The sequence below is a fragment of the Mercenaria mercenaria genome, chromosome 5 (assembly GCF_021730395.1).
Source record: "Mercenaria mercenaria strain notata chromosome 5, MADL_Memer_1, whole genome shotgun sequence".
NCBI classification, from domain to species: domain Eukaryota; kingdom Metazoa; phylum Mollusca; class Bivalvia; order Venerida; family Veneridae; genus Mercenaria; species Mercenaria mercenaria.
Window position 1 is genome coordinate 73,687,796 of NC_069365.1, and position 19,432 is coordinate 73,707,227.

At 36.0% G+C, this 19,432-nt stretch overlaps 1 protein-coding gene across 6 annotated transcripts in view; it reads right to left on the reverse strand.

Annotated features, from left to right (window-relative positions):
- LOC123557621 (calcium uptake protein 3, mitochondrial-like) overlaps window positions 1-19,432 on the reverse strand; it is a 144,388-nt gene that overhangs the window by 78,349 nt on the left and 46,607 nt on the right. For all 6 annotated transcript variants that reach the window (XM_053543954.1, XM_053543957.1, XM_053543958.1 and 3 more), the window contains one exon: window positions 6,813-6,860. In XM_053543954.1, the coding sequence (XP_053399929.1) occupies window positions 6,813-6,860 (48 nt within the window). The remainder of the gene's footprint in view (window positions 1-6,812; window positions 6,861-19,432) is intronic.

Here is a 19,432-nt window from a genome sequence, read left to right on the forward strand (position 1 = left end):
AAAAAAACTATTGTAAGTGAACAAAAGAAGGATCTGCCAAATAAAAACAAGAGCACTGCAATGCATCGCAAATACAGAGCAATATACACACAAAACAAAGTCATATGACCTTTGACCCCTAAGTGTGACCCTTGACCTTGAAGTGGGCCATCCAAAACATGCGCTCTGCACATCATTTCGATGAGGTGAACATTTGTGACAGGTTTCTTTGAAATCCTTCAAGGGATTCAAGAGTTACAGAGCGGAATGGATTGCTGACCAACAGACAGACGGACACCAAGGCGATAACATTATACATCCCTTCAGGCATACAAAAAGAAACCGAGATCTTATGGCGCAAGTTTGGTTAAAATCAAATCATAAATAAAGCTGCTATTGTGCAGACAAGGTCAAAATGGCTAATTCTGGCCCTTTCAGGTGCCATAACTCTAACCCAAATTATGGGATCTGGTCGGTTCAAGAAAGGAACCAAGATCTTTTGGTGACACAAGTTTTGTGCAAGTCTGATTAAATTCAAATCATAAATGAAGCTGCTATTGTGCAGACAAGGTCAAAATAACTTATTCTGGCCTTATCAGGGGCCATAACTCTGCAACCCATAATGGAATCTGGCCAGTTCAAAAAAGGAACCAAGATCTTGTGCTGATACAAGTTTTGTGCAAGTTTGATTAAAATAAAATCATAAATGAAGCTGCTGTTGTGCAGACAAGGTCAAAATAGCTAATTCTGGCCCTTTCAGGGGCCATAACTCTGAAACCCATTAAGGGATCTGGACCGTTCAAAAAAGGACCCGAGATCTTATGGTGACACAAGTTTTGTGCAAGTTTGATTAAATTCAGATCATAAATGAAGCTGTTATTGTGCAGACAAGGTCAAAATAGCTAATTTTGGCCCTTTCAGGGGCCATAACTCTAGAACCCATAAAGGAATCTGGCCAGTTCAAGAAAGGAACCAAGATCTTATGGTGATACAAGTTGTGTGCAAGTTTAGTAAAAATCAAATCATAAATGAAGCTGTTATTGTGCAGACAAGGTCAAAATAGCTAATTTTGGCCCTTTCAGGGGCCATAACTCTGGAACCCATAATGGCATCTGGCCAGTTCAAGAAAGGAACCAAGATCTTATGGGGATACAAGTTGTGTGCAAGTTTGGTTAAAATAAAATCATAAACTACTATCGTGCAGACAAGAAATTATGGACGGATGACGGACGGACGACGGACGAAGGGCGATCACAAAAGCTCACCCTGTCACTATGTGACAGGTAAGCTAACAAAAAACAAAGTCCCGTAACTCTGCAATTTTTTTTCTGAATGAACCTTACATGTCCCATGCATATTACTGTTGTTACTGATCACTTGTGTGAAGTTTCATTAAATTGTGTCAAGGGGATGAAGAGAGATGGTGCGCACAAGATTGTGTCTATGTATATAGTATAGTAACAAAAAAGAAAGTCCCGTAAATCTGCAATTTTTTTTCTGAAAGAACCTAACATGTCCCATGCACAACTACTGTTGTTAATAATCACTTGTGTGAAGTTTCATTAAATTGTGTCAAGGGGTTGAGGAGAGATGGTGCGCACAAGACTGTGTCTACAGACAGACAGACGGACAGACAGACAACCTGCAACCAGTATACCAACCCCTTACAACTTTGTTGTCGGGGGGTACAATGAAACCCTTCAAGTAGGAACAGTTATAATATTATGGGTAAATCTGAACCAATTGGACTTGCATGAAAGAGAAGATTTAAATGAGCCGCACCATGAGAAAACCAACATAGTGCGTTTGCGACCAGCATGGATCCAAACCAGCCTGTGCATCCATGCGGTCTGGTCAGGATCCATGCTGTTCGCTAATGGTTTCTCCAATTGCAATAGGCTTTGAAAGCGAACAGCATGGATCCTGACCAGACTGCATGGATGCGCAGGCTGGTCTGGATCCATGCTGGTCTCAAAACGCACTATGTTGGTTTTCTCATGGCACGGCTCAAATAGTGAATGTCTGTATAGAAAAATGTGGAAGGCCAACAACTCAGTAAATATTGCCATACAAACAAGAACTATTTCCAAATTGTTTGGCACATGCTTGTTATAATAATATCATAATATACCATTGTTGTATATATTAATTCTTCGAAAGGGAATTTATCTGGTAGTGTTTCCGGGGAGTTCGTCGGGCTGATGTTGTACATGTCAGGATGTGTTGATACATAACATTTGGAAGTGATAATAGTTTTACGTTTCAGTATCTAGTCGAAATTAACAAAACTGTTTTTATACAGTTGGACACGGCTGGTTGTGTTTGCATTTTCATGTGGAATATTTGAATGGCACTTTTCTGCGTGCCAGTTCATTCATTTCATTATTACAACTTGATGTTGCACGACTCATAGGTACAGTGGTGAAGAGCACATACTTTATATGTCAAGCCGCCCTATACATAAACAAATGCTTGTTATAATAATATCATAATATACCATTGTTATATATAATATAAATATATATGATAATGCAAAATCTTGACAGAGATATAGTTCCTGTTTAAAAGAGATTTACATTAGCTGCAAGTTTCAATCCCTCCAACAAATTTAAATATTTACCCAAAATAAGCCTGAATCATGCTTTTTAAGGTAAACTGTTTGCAGAAACAGAAAATATAATGCTGCAAAAACTTGTGCAAGGATTATGGTTCTTGCATTCTGCACTACTACATCTGTCTCTCTATCATTAAGATAACATTAAGATAACATTCTTCCAATTCCTTCAAATGCTGCAAAGTAATTGCAAAAATTTGAAAATTTAAGTACAAAAAGGGAGATAATTCAAACATAATTCAAACTTGTGCAGTGCACTTCATCTTCTTGAAATGACTGCATTTTACAAATTTTCTTACAGTTCCTCGACTTTTTATGTACTTTAAAAAATAAAGAACTCTCAGAAAACAGAATACTGATAAATGGATTTCAATCTCAACAAGATTATAATAAATGTCTGAATAAAGGACATTTCCATTACTTTGGATGAATGTGTCCAAAAATCTAGACATAGACAAACTGAAGGTGCATTTTTCATTCATAAAACAAATCTTCCCTGAAAACCACAATTTATCACTGAATAAAAAGGATTAGACTGAATGCACGAAAACCCATTCCTCGCCGAATAATTCATGTTCACTTTGAATTATTTTGCAATTTAACAGACAAAAGCCACATTCATGTTGATAGAAATAGGAGAGATCGTGTTTGTATACAAATCCGTTGTATATTCTATTTTTAGAACTGATAAGACATGGATCGGGTGGGCAGACGCCGAGCGTCAATGTTTTTTTTGTTAACAGTGATGTTTTTCTAACGGCTTAAACTTTATTAAAACACAAATGATATCAATAATTTTTTGGTCAATGGAAAGGATATTAAACAAGCAATTTATTGATAACTTTTAATTATTATTTTGATATAAAATGGTTTAATTATGAACGCTTAACTTACAGTGTTTTTTTCTAAAAGTTGGAGCATCGCTACGCCGCTATGAAAATCATATGTCATTTAAAACGGTTATTCATTTTCAAAATATATTTGAATATAAAAATATGAAAATCGTAAGCAATTCAAACTTTTTGAATTTTTAAAATCCATAAATGAACGAAAAAGTTATTAAAAATTGAAAATTCCGATCCTATACACAAACGATTTAAAAACACGTTGTTTTGCCTACCACCAGATAAACAGGTGTTGATGCGTGACGTCAGGGCGATCTCTCCTATTTGAGCTGCTCCATGAGAAAACCAACGTAGTGCATTTGCGACCAGCATGGATCCAGACCAGCCTGCGCATCCGCGCAGTCTGGTCAGGATCCATGCTGTTCACTTTCAAAGCCTACTGCAATTCAGGGGTCCTGAAATAAGCTGTCCGAGTTGTCCGATTTGTGGATTCCTCGGTCTGGACAAGCAGTTTTTAGAAGCTGGCTTGTCCGGGGACAAGTAAACTTTCCGTGGTAAACATTTTATGAAAACGAAACTAATCGGCGTCATCTGTGATTTCCGCATGCCTAAAGGCAATATCTAATCTGTTTGTGATCATTTATGACCCTTAAATTATCAAAACAAAGTTGTATGCAGCCATACATGTGGACTGATTTACTACATTTAATGATCATTATTGGAAAATTATACCGTGAAGTTGAAAATGAGTGCCAGTCTGGGGATTCCCGTTATCTACTTTCATTTTTGATTTTCAGAAAATCGTTTAGTAGCCAAAATTTGCGGCTTAATTTTTGGAGTCGATTGTTTTGACATTTAACAACTCTGACAGCTTATTTCAGGACCCCTGAAAGACCAGTGCAGTATTCAGTGAATGTTATGGGACCAGGGTAGAAATTCTAGGCATACTGAGATTATTTTTGTCAATGGCATGTGTTCAAGTGTTCTTAATTATTCTCTACTCACTAAACTTGCTAGTCATAACATATTTTCAAGTGGATGTTCTAGTCACTTAGCTTGCTAGTCATAACATATTTTCAAGTGGATGTTCTAGTCACATAGCTTGCTAGTTATAACATATTTTCAAATGGATGGTTCTTAAGTCATAACATAAAAACTTTATATAAGTCAAAATAGAAGTCAACAGAAGTGTATGTTTGTATTATTTGTTTATTTAGTAATGATAATGCTGATCCTTTCCTTTTTAAACTAAAAAGTGCGGACAAGTTCTTCTTTGGTACGGACAAGTGGATTTGTGGGCCCAACTTGTCCATGGACAAGTAGACTCTGAAAATATTTCAGGACCCCTGCAATTAGAGAAACCGTTAGCGAACAGCTAACTGTGAATGCGCAGGCTGGTCTGGATCCATGCTGGTTGTAAATGCACTATGTTGGTTTTCTCATGGTGCGGCTCATTTGTAGACATGCTCTTATCAGTAATGCTGCTTAAAATTATATAGCAACTGTTTTGAATTCGCCATCAGTTCTTGTCACAATATTTAATAAAACAAGAGTTCGTTGAACACGAAATGCCCCCCTTGATGCATTCAGTAACTGCACATGGAACAGAAATTATTTGCTCACAGTAAACAAAAGTTCTACCGTTCTGGTTCAATGTGACCTTGACCTTTGACCTACTGACCTCAAAATCAACAGGGGTCAACTGCTGGTCATGATCAACTTCCATATTAAGTTTTGTGATCCTATGCCCAAGCGTTCTCAAGGTATCGTACGGAAAGGGTTTAACTGTTCCGGGTCAATGTGACCTTGATCTTTGGCCTACTGACCTCAAAATCTATAGGGGTCATCTACTGGTCATGACCAACCTCCCTATCAAGTTTCATGATCCTAGGCCCAAGCATTCTCATGTAATTGTCTGGAAACGGTTTAAATGTTCCGGGTCACAGTAACCTTGACCTTTGACCTACAGACCTCTAAATCAATAGGGGTCATCTGCTGGTCATGACAAACCTCTCTATCATCTTTCATGACCCTTGGCACAAGAGTTCTCTAGTTATCGTCCAGAAACTGTTTAACTGTTCCTGACCAATGTGACCTTGAACTTTGACCTAATGATCTCAAAATCAATAGGGATCATCTGCTGGTCATGACCAATCTCATCAGTTTTTATGATCCTAGGCCCAAATGTTCTTGAGTTATCACCCGGAAACCGTTTTACTGTTCCTGGTCGCTGTGACTTTGACTTTTGACCTACTGATCTCAAAATCAATAGGGGTCATCTGCTGGTGATGACCAACCTCCCTATCAACTTTCACGACCCTAGGCCCAAGCAATCTTGAGTTACCATCCGGAAACCGTATAATTGTGTCGGGTCACTGTGACCTTGATCTTTAACATACTGACATACTGTTCCTAGGATCAAGCATTCTTGAGTTATCATCCGGAAACCATTTTACTGTTCGGGGTCACTGTGACCTTGACCTTTGACATACAGATCTCAAAATCAATAGGGGTCATCTGCTGGTGATGAGCAACCTTCCTATTAACTTTCATGATCCTAGGCCCAAGCGTTCTCGAGTTATCATCCGGAAATGGATTGGTCTACATTCCGACCAGACAGACAGACCGACCGACATCTGCAAAACAATATACCCCTCCTTCTTCGAAGCGGGGCGTAAATATATACTGCAGAACTATTAACATTCCAGGAAGACTGAATTTCATGGATTTCCTAGTTACTACATTATCCCCGAAATTAAATCCCACATTCACTGTTTTTGGGAAGAACCATGAAACTTTTTGTCCATGAAATTAAATTATTCCAAAGTCTAAAATGTTTATGAACTCAAAAACTGATCGACTAGCAAAGGTGATAAATGCTTTAAATGCATTAGACAACCAGTATGATGTGGATACATGCATCACAGCCTACTGTCCCAAAAATAAGGTACATCAATATCACTGTGTAACATATCAAGACTAATTATGACATTGTGTATATATTTAGCTTGGTCTGACTTATGTTCTACCGAGTCTAAGGTTTTCTAATCACATGGTTGTTCCTTCAAGCAATTCAGACACCTGAACCAGTCCTGAAACATGCAAGAGGTTCTGAATCACCTGACTAATACCACAGTCACACATACAGCGCGGATAGCTATGTTTAGCTACAGATAGGAACGTAGTAATCCGTATCGATCCGTACCTGAGCCGTACGGATTGATACGAATTGATACGGGTTACTACTTTAAGGTACGGATCGATACGGATCACTACGTTTCTATCCATGGCTAAACTAGCTATCTGCGCCATATGTGTGACTGGGGTTTAACTCTGACAGAAAATACTTGTTATATCTTCATTTTACTACTTACTTGTTAGAACACACAGCAAGAAGAGATACTCTGTATACGAGATCAGACCTGAAAGTATACAAAACATAAAACTTAGAGGCAAAACTATTTTGTTTACTTTTGTTTTTATTTAACTTTAACCTTTAGCCTGCTCGTGGCAATTGGTTTTGCCTTTGTGACCAGTGCAGACCAAGATCAGCCTACACGTCCATGCAGGCTGATCATGGTCTGCACTGTTCGCTAGACAGTCAGTAAATTTTCAGTGAACTCCCCTTCGAATAATAAATGGTATTGCCCAAATTGAATGACTGACCAGTCCATTTTAGAAATTAAGCAGGCTAAAGGTTAAAGTATCTACTAAGTTAAAACTGTACAGTTGACTGCTTTCCTAGGAGCACTTTACATTAAGAAATACAGTCAAACTTCGTTCCATCGAACTCAGATAATTTGAACACCACTCTTTGCTTGAAGTCAGCATCAGGTCCCATCAAAATCACTACTTAGTGCATTTTGTTCGATGGCTTATTCTACAGATAACTCGCACAAATTTTGCTGATCAGGTCCAGTTAGAGCGAATGAGGATCAACTGTATAACTACACTTTGCCTAAAGACAGTGCAGGTCCTCCGAGTGACCAACAAAAAGAATGTTGCTTAACCTTTAGCCTGCTTGCAGCAATTTATTCTGCTTTTGCGACCAGTGCAGACAAAGATCTCAGGCTGATCATAGTCTGTAGGCTGTTGCCAACTCAGTAAATAAATTTTCAGTGAACACCCCTTTGGATAGTATGTGGTACTGCCCAAATTGAATGACGGACCATTCTATTAGAAATTTAGCAGGGTAAATGTTACATTATACTTCACTGCCTTCAATAGACTATGTAAGTCTAAGCCTTCAATCAAGACCTGTCTTTATATATTAGCTAAAATTCACTGCCTTCACCAAGGGTCAGCCTTAAAATACTGGTTCATTGTGATGTAGACTAGCTCCTAGACTATGATATATCTTTTTACAGTTTTATGATTAAATGTAGTGAACTGAGCCAGTCTATATCCTATGTTCAATATGATAATTTCAACATCATTCCTCTGTGAAAATCTCTAAAATAGACTGGCTTTTGTCTCTATGAAATTGAGTTTATCAAAAAAAAGGGAAAATGTTGAAATATATTTATTATCAGTCTAGTGGCTAGTCTAATTGTGATGTATCAGCTATAATTCATTGCCTTCAATCAAAGGTCCGTCTTTACATACAGCTTACTATGTATCAGCTATAATTCATTGCCTTCAATCAAAGGTCCGTCTTTACATACAGCTTACTATGTATCAGCTTTAATTCATTGCCTTCAATCAAAGGTCCGTCTTTACATACAGCTTACTATGTATCAGCTATAATTCATTGCCTTCAATCAAAGGTCCGTCTTTACATTCAGCTTACTATGTATCAGCTTTAATTCATTGCCTTCAATCAAAGGTCCGTCTTTACATACAGCTTACTATGATTGTATCAGCTTTAATTTATTGCCTTCAATCAAAGGTCCGTCTTTACATACAGCTTACTATGTATCAGCTTTAATTCATTGCCTTCAATAAAAGGTCCGTCTTTACATACAGCTTACTATGTATCAGCTTTAATTCATTGCCTTCAATCAAAGGTCCGTCTTTACATACAGCTTACTATGATTGTATCAGCTTTAATTCATTGTCTTCAATCAAAGGTCCGTCTTAACATACAGCTTACTATGAATGTATCAGCTATAATTCATTGCCTTCAATCAAAGGTCCGTCTTAACATACAGCTTACTATGTATCAGCTATAATTCATTGCCTTCAATCAAAGGTCCGTCTTTACATACAGCTTACTATGTATCAGCTTTAATTCATTGCCTTCAATCAAAGGTCCGTCTTAACATACAGCTTATACTATGTATCAGCTATAATTCATTGCTTTCAATCAAAGGTCCGTCTTTACATACAGCTTACTATGTATCAGCTATAATTCATTGCCTTCAATCAAAGGTCCGTCTTTACATACAGCTTACTATGTATCAGCTTTAACTTAATACCCTCACTCAAAAGTGGTCTTTTATTCAAGCACATATTATTATCTGGTACTGCTAGCACCGCAACATTTCAGTCAACAATGGGTGGTATTTTGAACAAGGTTTATCTGCATCACTGCCTTCAATTTAAGGTGGTTTTCATATACTAATATATCGTTAATCAGCAATAATTCTGTTGTGTATAACTTTGCACCTAATGGCTATCTTTGTTCTTGAAACAGAATAGACAATTCACTTTCAGATAAAGCATAACGTATCAGATTCTATTTTATCTTGAAATACAAATCAAACTTGGCATAAATTTATATGAAATATTCTGATTATTCAATGTAAGAACAGCTAAAAACCAACAAGAATCATGCATGCATTATGATAACCCAGCATGCAATCTGCATTTTTATGGTCTGTGAATGTAATACCACATGTTGAAGTATTCCAAGTACAACTGAATGAAAGTTTCCAAGAATTTGTACTTGTGGTTTGTGTATCAGCAGTCAATTATCCTTGTCTGTGTTGGGTGTTCAAAGATACTGCATTCTACACAAGTAACTGACAACTTCCACATACAGAGTAGACAATCATATAATCATCACTAAAATATCTGCCTTGCTCCAGGACTACATATAGTTCTGAGGTAGAGAACTGCTGTCAAATCGTCACTGAGAACATTTGCATCAGTCAGTGACCACAAGTTCCAAGGTAGGGACTTCACTCAAATCGTCACTGAAAACTGAGAAAATCTGCCTTGCTCTGGGACCACAAAGTATTGAAATAGAGGAATTTTGTCAAATCGTCACTGAGAATATTTGCCTTGCTCAGAGACCTCAAAGATCTGAGATCAAAGGCCTGAATGGCCTGAGTCGGCTAATGATTGTTGTACTGACAGTATAGTCTACCAGTTTCAGTTTGTTTTTAGTTTTTTTTCTTAAAATTTCATAACACAGCTCAATATTTACCCAAAATATTATATCCGGATACGATTACACTTTTCTCCAGTTTGAACAATATATTTTACAAATTGTGATGATACGAAGACATTTAGCAGCAATTGGCAGTATCTGACATTGAAGTTTACGGTTAAATTACCTCTTATTTAAATCTTTTCATAAAAAAGTTGTTTCATTTCGCCAAACATAGACGATCTACTTTCGATTTCAAAAACTACAAGAAAATACAATTTAATGTTTCGCCGATTTGTTTATTTCTCGAAAAATAAGAATTAAAATCATTTTTAATATCTGTAGTAACTAAACAAACCAGTAAGAGCTTCTTCTTCCGATAATTTATCCGTTTACTGACTGCAAAATTCATGTGTGTGTGTAGAAACCCACGCAAAGTTTATAGAAATCATACGATGCGTGTATACGTTCAATGTGGGAGAATTAAGGCTGATCGGGATCGGCTATGTTACCTAACGCATCCAGATGATTCAGATTTTGTTTTTAAAAAAGCATTGTGTGCATTTCTGTAATTTTATATACGTTTAGAAATTATTAGACATGCGTATTTGCATTATTTCTATACGTAATTTACGCTAATACGCATCTTATCTGGAGCCCTGTGGAACTATTTTTTGTCTTTCGCTGGATGTTACGCAAGCTTTGTAAGCCTGCGCAATTCATAAAATGCACATTTATGCTTAATGAGTTACATTCGAGTATTGCACAATTACAAGTCATAAATATGACAGATTACATCGTATATTGGTCATAGCAAAGGGAATTCACGCAACTTAATTTCATTCTTGCAGTGAACTGTTTGAAGTTTGAGAAATCTAATGGAACTACATCGCTTCACTGTGTTATTTGGTCCATTTAGACTTAGAGAATCGCTGGATAGCAAGGACTCGTCAAAACGATTACATCGTTTAGCCGACTCAATAAGGGACTTCTGTCATATAATCACCGAGAATCAGAGAACAAATAGATCTAAGATGGGGACTTCTGTCAAATCATCACTGAGAATATTTGTCTTGCTCAGAGACCAAATAGATCCAAGATAAGGGACTTCTGTCAAATTGTCACTGAGAATATTTTTCTTGCTCAAGGACCAAAGAAATCCAAAATGAGGGACTTCTGTCAAATCGTCACTGAGAATATTTGCCTTGCTCAGAAACCAAATAGATCCGACATAAAGGACTTCTGTCAAATCGTCACTGAGAATATTTGCCTTGCTCAGAGACCAAATAGATCCGAGATAAGGGACTTCTGTCAAATCGTCACTGAAAATATTTGCCTTGCTCAGGGACCGAACAGATCCAAGATAATGGACTTCTGTCAAATCGCCACTGAGAATATTTACCTTCGTTGCACCTTTCAGTTTTCTCCGGAATTTGCATTAGTGTGCGATTTGGAAAGGTTCATTTTAAAACGGTCCGTTTGGAAAGGTTGATTTAGAAGGTCAATTCAGAAAGGTCGTTTTAGAACAGAAAGGTTGCATTGCATTGTTAATGTTCCCTCATAGGCAACTGAATAACATCATTCTTTAATCACAGACAAACTCAGCTTCTGGTATGTTAAAGACACTCCGATATTCAGGGCTTTAAAGGGCTTTTGTTTAATATACTACTGCTGACCTGGGCACTCGGATCACACATTCTACTGTTACAAATGTGCAGTCAGGTTGAAAATATAAAGGGTCGTTCAATTTCTAATCAATTATAAGAGAATAATAGTTTTTTCAATCAAACTGATCTTTCCGTTTAATCAAATGCTACACTGCACTGCTACTTTAAAATGGCTTTCTTAAGTCAAATTTCTAGACATCAAATGATCTGCTTTTTTAACTGTCCATCAAAGATGAATGAACAAGGACCTCTTATTTTCAAAGAAGAAGGGCTCGATTCCTAGCCCGAGGCTGACGCATCATTCACTTTATCAGCCTCGCAAAGTGGGTAAATGTCAACCTCCTGTGGATGTGACACGCGCTATGACAATTATTTATGGATGCTTCAGAAACATCAAAATTTAACAAAAGGTGTCTGCTCTCATTTATTGGAGATATACATCTGTCAATATCTGAGGTATCAATTCCATTCTTCCCATGAAAAAGGCGGGGGGGGAATGGTGGTTCCAAACTTTTTCATGTAAAGTCCAGTCAAAATTTGTTGAAATTAGTTGACTGAAGTATGAATTTATTGACAGTGAGTTCTTTTCTTTTTTACTGCAAATACTCCTTACCAGTACAAAAACACATACATAACAAGCCAACTACTTATTGTATATTCCACTACACAAAAAATATGTTTATTTTTTTAAGACTTTAATAAACATTTTTTCGCACAAAAAATATATTTTATTTCTTTGGCTCTAATTAAATTAATGCCAAAGTAACGTCCCTTTCTTAGGCATTTAAAAATGGAATTATATGGCATCTCCGGAATCAATTTCAATTTCATATCCCACTAATAAGCCATATACATAGTTCTAGGTCACTTACATCAAAACCTGTATTTATCTTTTTAATAAACATAAAAACATAGTTTTGCTCACTTTATTCCAGATTTACAGTATTTGATCTATCTTACAGGTTTCTGGCAGAATTAATCATGGTAGACTTAATTAGCAAATCAGACTTTTGTTACCATTTTACTGCAGGAGTAAATCTTTAATTTAATAACTAATCAACAGGTAGGAAAAGTTGTTACAAGTGCCAGTAATTAACTAAGGTTCAGAAAGTCAAGGTCAATCAAGATTTGTTATGATTTTCACCAAGGTATTTCGTAATACACTGCTTTACAGAGTTGTGTTAAAAAATACGTTGGAAGTGAAGTAGATTGTTGACTACACATGGTTTATTTGATTTACCATGGGATTAAATAATTTGTAAAACTCACATTAACACTGATGTGAAGTGTGAACCAACCCCTTTTTTGTTTCTGAATCCGCTAAGGTGCTTCATATTTATGTTTTTCTTTTTTTTCAAATATTAACATATTTGATCAAAATGCAGGTGAAATGTGTAGAAGCATAGCATAATAAAAATACCTTTGGTTCTGTTTCGATTTGGTGTGATTATGTGATATGGCCTTAACATGTGAAACAGAGTTGCCTGCCGATTGACCAAACTCAGAAATCTATTCAGCTAAACACAGGCCCCCTTTACAGTCAGAGTGAAGTCTTTATGTATTGGCTTCCATCTCAATAATCTGTAGTCAAATGACTGCAGAAAATCTGTTATTCGATCATTATACCAGTTTGGACTGCAGATCGGCCAGATGCCATCATTACCTGAGTCAGTCACACTTGAGGACAGTAAATTATGACAGAACAAAACTATACTATATTATTAAACAGCACAAAAAATACTGAACCTTTTACAAATATCTCCATTAAGGTAACCATCTTCAGCCACATCTGTCGTAATGGGTCATTAAAGACACACGCCACCCATTACAGACACGCGCCTTACTGTGTAACAATAACTAATCGGAGTAATAAAAGCATCATTCTGTATAGTTAGTTATTTCATCAATAGCGGACAGTTGTTTTCATACTGTTTGCTAACTCTTTGGCCATTTGACAGTTGATTATACTATGAGTGACAATGGCAAAATGTGACTTTTTTTGCAAATTTTGGTCAGCATAAGGAAAGTGGCCATAAAAATCACCTAATGTTTTTATATTTATTCCAGGTTAAAGAATTAAGGTGAGATGGTCTCCTAACTCATACAATGTAACATGTTTAATTATTTTATTACTTTAGGTAGAGCTGATTACGTAATATCATTTTCTTTTTTTTTTTGGTAGGAAGGGGGAGAGTGTGCTGATCTAAGCCAAGTAAGTCTCGTCTTTAAACACCTCTAAAACAGCTAAATAATGACTTATGCATTATGTACAAAAAATGAGAAATCTTAACACTTCAAATTTTATAGACAAAAATTTATACCATAGATAAACTTTTTTTAATTAAATTAGAAACTTTAGATGTGTATCTTTATCATAGATTATGCAGAGGCTATTAATTCCAGATTACTCATCCTTAAAAATGATGGCATCTTTTTTAATGGACTTAATCTCTATAAAAAGTGATTATCTAATGGATTATCCCTCATTAATCCCATTACAAGGGGGGATAATTCTTTTTCTGCCGTCATAAAAACCTATTTATCAATATTATTAGGAAATGTGTTGATTAAAAACAAAGATAAATTAAACATATCTTTGTAAATTCTTAATACTTCTTGTGTAATAGTTATTTTTCACACATTTAACAATAATCCTGGGATATGCAATGAAGCCTTAAGGGGAGATAAATCTGGTGAAGAATGTGTTAATTGTAATTAAGGAGAAAGGATGAAGACATGGGGACTGTCACATTATATAAATATCTTTTCAATGGATGGTGCACTTTGGAATAAACATGTGTGTTCCTGTAAAAATTAGCAAACAGTTTGCATAAACTGGGTTCTAACAAGTAGCATCAGGAAAAAGATTTTAAACAAACAGACTGAAATCAAATAATTACTTATTCAATCATGTTTTCTTTTCCAAGACAATCAAGTATACAAAATGACACTATCAAAAACTGATTTCTGCTTATTTAGTGTACGTAACTTATTAAAATTGAAATGAAATGTCTTTTTTAATTTAGTTTTCTTTTGTCTATTTTTTAAAGACATTAAGCAAAAATGTTTTTGGCAAACAAAAAGGGAATACCAAAGCTATTTTATGCTGCTTAAATCTCCGACTCGTAACTTCCCGCGTTACATCTTTTACAAAATTTAATAACTTAATTTTTTTTTCTTCAATTTTTAATTCTTTTAGAAAAAACTTATAATGTAGCAGTAATTAATTGGCAACTTCAATTAAGTCATGAAAACATAACTATAAATTGAAATAAAACAAACTTTACACCCTCTTAAAACATGTGACTAGTTTCATCTATTGCTTAACCAAAAGAGTGGGTTTTTTGTGGTTTTTCCTGGACAATATCTTGCCATCCATATCACTCATATATCATTTACCTAATAAAATCTGAAGGCATTTCAGTGCTTATTTCAAAATAGTAAACAATTCGTCATCCCTTTTTTTTTCTTTCCACAGACCTCCCCCCGCAAAATACAGAAGTGCCAGTTCTTCCTGTTTAGATATCAAAAACAATCTTGAATAATCAGACAAAAAGTGCAATCATTTACTATGAATCAGAAACCAAATGGTTGACCAGTAGACCAATGAACAGATAAAACAATAGACCTACGTTTCTCAAAAGGGTATGTGGCATTCTATAACAATGACTCAGAAGGTACACGGGTGCCTGATATTTAGCAACTTCGTATTTCTTGTTTGTGGCCGTTTTAAAACAAATTGCTTTTAAAATGGCCAGAACACTTATAATTCAGTGATCACCAAAGCACGATTCTGCAACAAACTGTTTCGCTTTTAAGTAAAACAAATGCATCTCAGCGTGCATTTTTTATTTATCAAAGATAATAAATGGCTGCAAGAGTACTTTCTACGTAAGTCTCATTTAAAGCTAGGCGTTCCTTTTTACCTCCTTCAAAGAAGAGCTTGCATCATTATGAAACATTGAACTTTCAGACTCTGTTTGCACCCAGAAATCCACAGGCTTTCCTTCCAAGCAGATCAATTTCTAATCCTTACCTTGCATAATTTGCGTAAATTACCAAGTAATTTCGCTCTACAAGCGCAATTAACCATTCTCTAATTAACCAGCTTATTTCTCCATATATAAATCACTTTTTGATCATAATTTAATTAATGAAATAAGTTAGAAGCACCAGTATATAATTAGAACATCTTAAACACTTACTGTTAATGGTGCTGGTATAAGGTAAAATGAATGCTTCTTGAGTGCAAATTGGTTAACATGAAATGGTATCCTATTGTTCTTTATGAGTAATTTACATTACTTAACCGGAGCAGTGGAATAACTTAAGACTAGAACAAAATAATTACAGAGGAAATCTGCCATAGAAGACAGCTGTTCTCATTTATGACATGACATAACTAAAAGTTCCCTAAAATTCCAGCGGACTCCCTATACTGGTCATGAAACAGTATTTAAACCCAGTTGACCAAAGACATAGTGGCCACGGTCAACTGGCTGCGTGGTGCCGGTGCAAATTGGTTAATCAATAATCGGCTTAATGACTATAGTTGATCATGATTTAACAATTTTTGTAATGACCATGATTAACCTTGTTTCACCATTGTTCCAACTGCAGGTCATAGGTCAGCACTGGTGACAATTATTGTAATTTTAAAATAAGGTCTACCAGAGACCATAAAAGCATTCAACTACTTAAGGGCAGTTCGAATGAGAGGGAACTTTTCTTTACTCAGTTCAACTTGATCTATTACCTAACCAAATCCCAAAACAGCTTTATCTGTCTGGTAGTGCATAATGTATCCATCTGGTCATTGCACTGTGTTCTTTCTGCTTTTCTTCCTGATGATTAACTGGGTCACAATGCGAAAACAGTAAAATGGAAGTTCATATCAAACTGACTGCAATTATAGTAGTTCCTGCACATTATTTTAGGAAAACTGACCTACTGTTAACTATGAGCAAAAAACCTTTATTTTGCTACACACTATATGTGAATGCAACTTAGCTTCTCACCACAGTGAAGGCTGGAAGTTCTGTGAGAACAATACCCTCCCAATGACCTACTGAGACTGTGACAATCTGATTTTTACCCTTACCCTGCGAACTTGTCCATCTTTCAGTTTGGACAGTATCATTAACTGTTAAATTGGGTGCTTACCGAAAAGATACTGACTGAATGGTAAACAGAGCAGATCTTGATCAGACTGCACAGATATGCAGGCTGATCATGATCTACACTGGTAGCAAAGGCAGAATCAATCGTGTCCAACATGATAAGGGTTAACAGAAGTTTACACATTTCCTTGTGTGGAAGTTGTACAGAAAATCTGTTACCTTTACCATATAGTACATTTATCACAATTTTATGAAAATGTGATTAGCCTTTAGCCTGCTAAATTTCTAAAATGGACTGGTCCATCATTCAATTTCGGCAATACCATTTATTATTCGAAGGGGTGTTGACTGAAAATTTACTGACTGAATAGCTAACAGTGCAGACAATGATCAGCCCGCACGGACATGCAGGCTGATCTTGGTCTGCACTGGTCGCAAAGGCAGATTCACTTGCCGCCAGCAGGCTAAAGGTTAGTGACAACCCTGTGACCAAGGCAACTAATCATTTTCCAAGGGTGACCTTTGTAGACAGGTATTTCAAGTACACAGCCTTCAATACATCAAACAAATTGACAAATTCTTTTGCTTAAAATTCATGAAATCACTTTTTTTACCTGCACAACTAATAATTTTTTCTTCAAAATCCTGAGGTTGTTTACAATCCGGCTCTCATTCAAATTGCTTGGAATAAGAAACCATGATGAATGTTTAAAGGTTATATCATAAGAAATCGCCTTTTATTTTTCACAAAGGTTCAAACCGCGATATATTTACCGGGTAGGTACGGATTCACTTCAACACTTGCAAAACAGTATGAAATATATAAAGTCAGCACAAATCGAAAAACCACAAATATGTGAAGATCATTTACATAGCCACTTACGTGGGTGATTCCATGCTGTATGTAAAGACGATGAAGACTAAGGCCCGATTCGATCACAAAAACACTTTTATCAATTTACAAAACATACTTAATTGAAGCGATAACAAAAGGTATAAAGCAAATGAAAAATAAATCATTCAAAATCTACCCAAAACATCTATTTTGTTGGTTTTGATCAAAAGCATTTTAAGGTTACATTTTCTTTGTGTATCGAGAAAACATGGAAAACACATTTGAAAATAGCGCAGTACCTCAAGAATAACAGAAGAATCTGAAGTATGCTTTCTTAAAAGATATTCCTTTCATTTATATATAAATTGAAAGGTTCATTATCAATTATGATTTTAAATCATTTGAAAGTTACAAAATTACGGTTCAGATTTATAAGCAACTTTAACTAGAAGATGCTTTTGTTGAAAAACGCATGTCTCCCCCAATGCATAGTAGTTACAGGCAAGAAGTCAATAGAGGACAGGAGCAAAAGTCCAAGAGACATCGATGGTTGGCTGCAATAGGGATCATATATTCCTATGAAGTTTCAACATTCTGGGCCTAGTGGTTCTCAAGTTATGGACTGGAAACAGTTTTTTATGTTCTGGCCCCTGTGACCTTGAACTTTGATAGAGCAACCCCCAAAACAAGAGATCACAGAGTGATCTTGGCACCCACCAATGTGTCATTTTTGTGTGTTCCAAATTTCAAGACTTACTGACTAGCTCAAGGTCAAATTTCATTTCCGTACACAACACTGTGCATGTGGTCTAAATTCGAAAGCTGTAACTTGAGAAATGTGAAAGTAGGTCTTTAGATCAATTTCAAGGACAAAGTTCTTTGTACACAAAACTATGCATGTGCATCAATTTTGAAGACTGTAGTTTGAGAAATTTGAAAGTAGGTCACTAGGTCAATCTTAAGGTCAAAGTTTATTTCGGTACACAAAACTATGCAAGTGGTCCAAATTTGAAGGCTGTAGCTTGAGAAATGTGAAAGTAGGTCACTAGGTCAAAATCAAGGTCAAATTTCACTTCACAACACAAATCTATGCATGTGGTCCAAATTTGAAGCCTGTTCCTTCAAAAATGTGAACGTAGGTCACTAGGTCAATATCAAGGTCAAAGTTTGTTTCGGTACACAATCCTATTCATGTGGTCTAAATTTGAAGCCTATAGCTACAGAAATCTGAAAGTAGGTCACTAGGTCAATCTTAAGGTCAAAGTTCATTTCGGTACACAAAACTATGCATGTGGTCCAAATTTGAAGGCTGTAGCTTGAGAAATGTGAAAGTAGGTCACTAGGTCAAAATCAAGGTCAAATTTTATTTCGGAATACAAAACTATGCATGTGGTCCAAATTTGAAGCCTGTACCTTCAAAAATGTGAAAGTAGGTCACTAGGTCAATGTAAAGGTCAAAGTTTGTTTCGGTACACAAAACTATGCATGTGGTCCAAATTTGAAGGCTGTAGCTTGAGAAATGTGAAAGTAGGTCACTAGGTCAAAATCAAGGTCAAATATTATTTCGGAATACAGAACTATGCATGTGGTCCAAATTTGAAGCCTGTACCTTCAAAAATGTGAAAGTAGGTCACTAGGTCAATGTAAAGGTCAAAGTTTGTTTCGGTACAATTACCATGCAGATGGTCCAAATTTGAAGGCTGTAGCTTGAGAAATGTGAAAGTAGGTCACTGGGTCAAAATCGAGGTCAAATTTCATTTCGGAACACGAAATTATGCATGTGGTCCAAATTTGAAGCATGTACCTTCAAAAATGTGAAAGTAGGTCACTAGGTCAATGTGAAGGTCAAAGTTTATTTCAGTGCACAAAACTATGCATGTGGTCCAAATTTGAAGGTTGTAGCTACAGAAATGTGAAAGTAGGTCACTAGGTCAAAATCAAGGTCAACTCATGTCAAGGTTCATCTTGCCACTCAAAACCATACATGTGGTCCAAATCTGAATGTTGTAGGTTATTGACAAGAAGTTTTTATAAGCTTTTCCCTATATAAGTCTATATG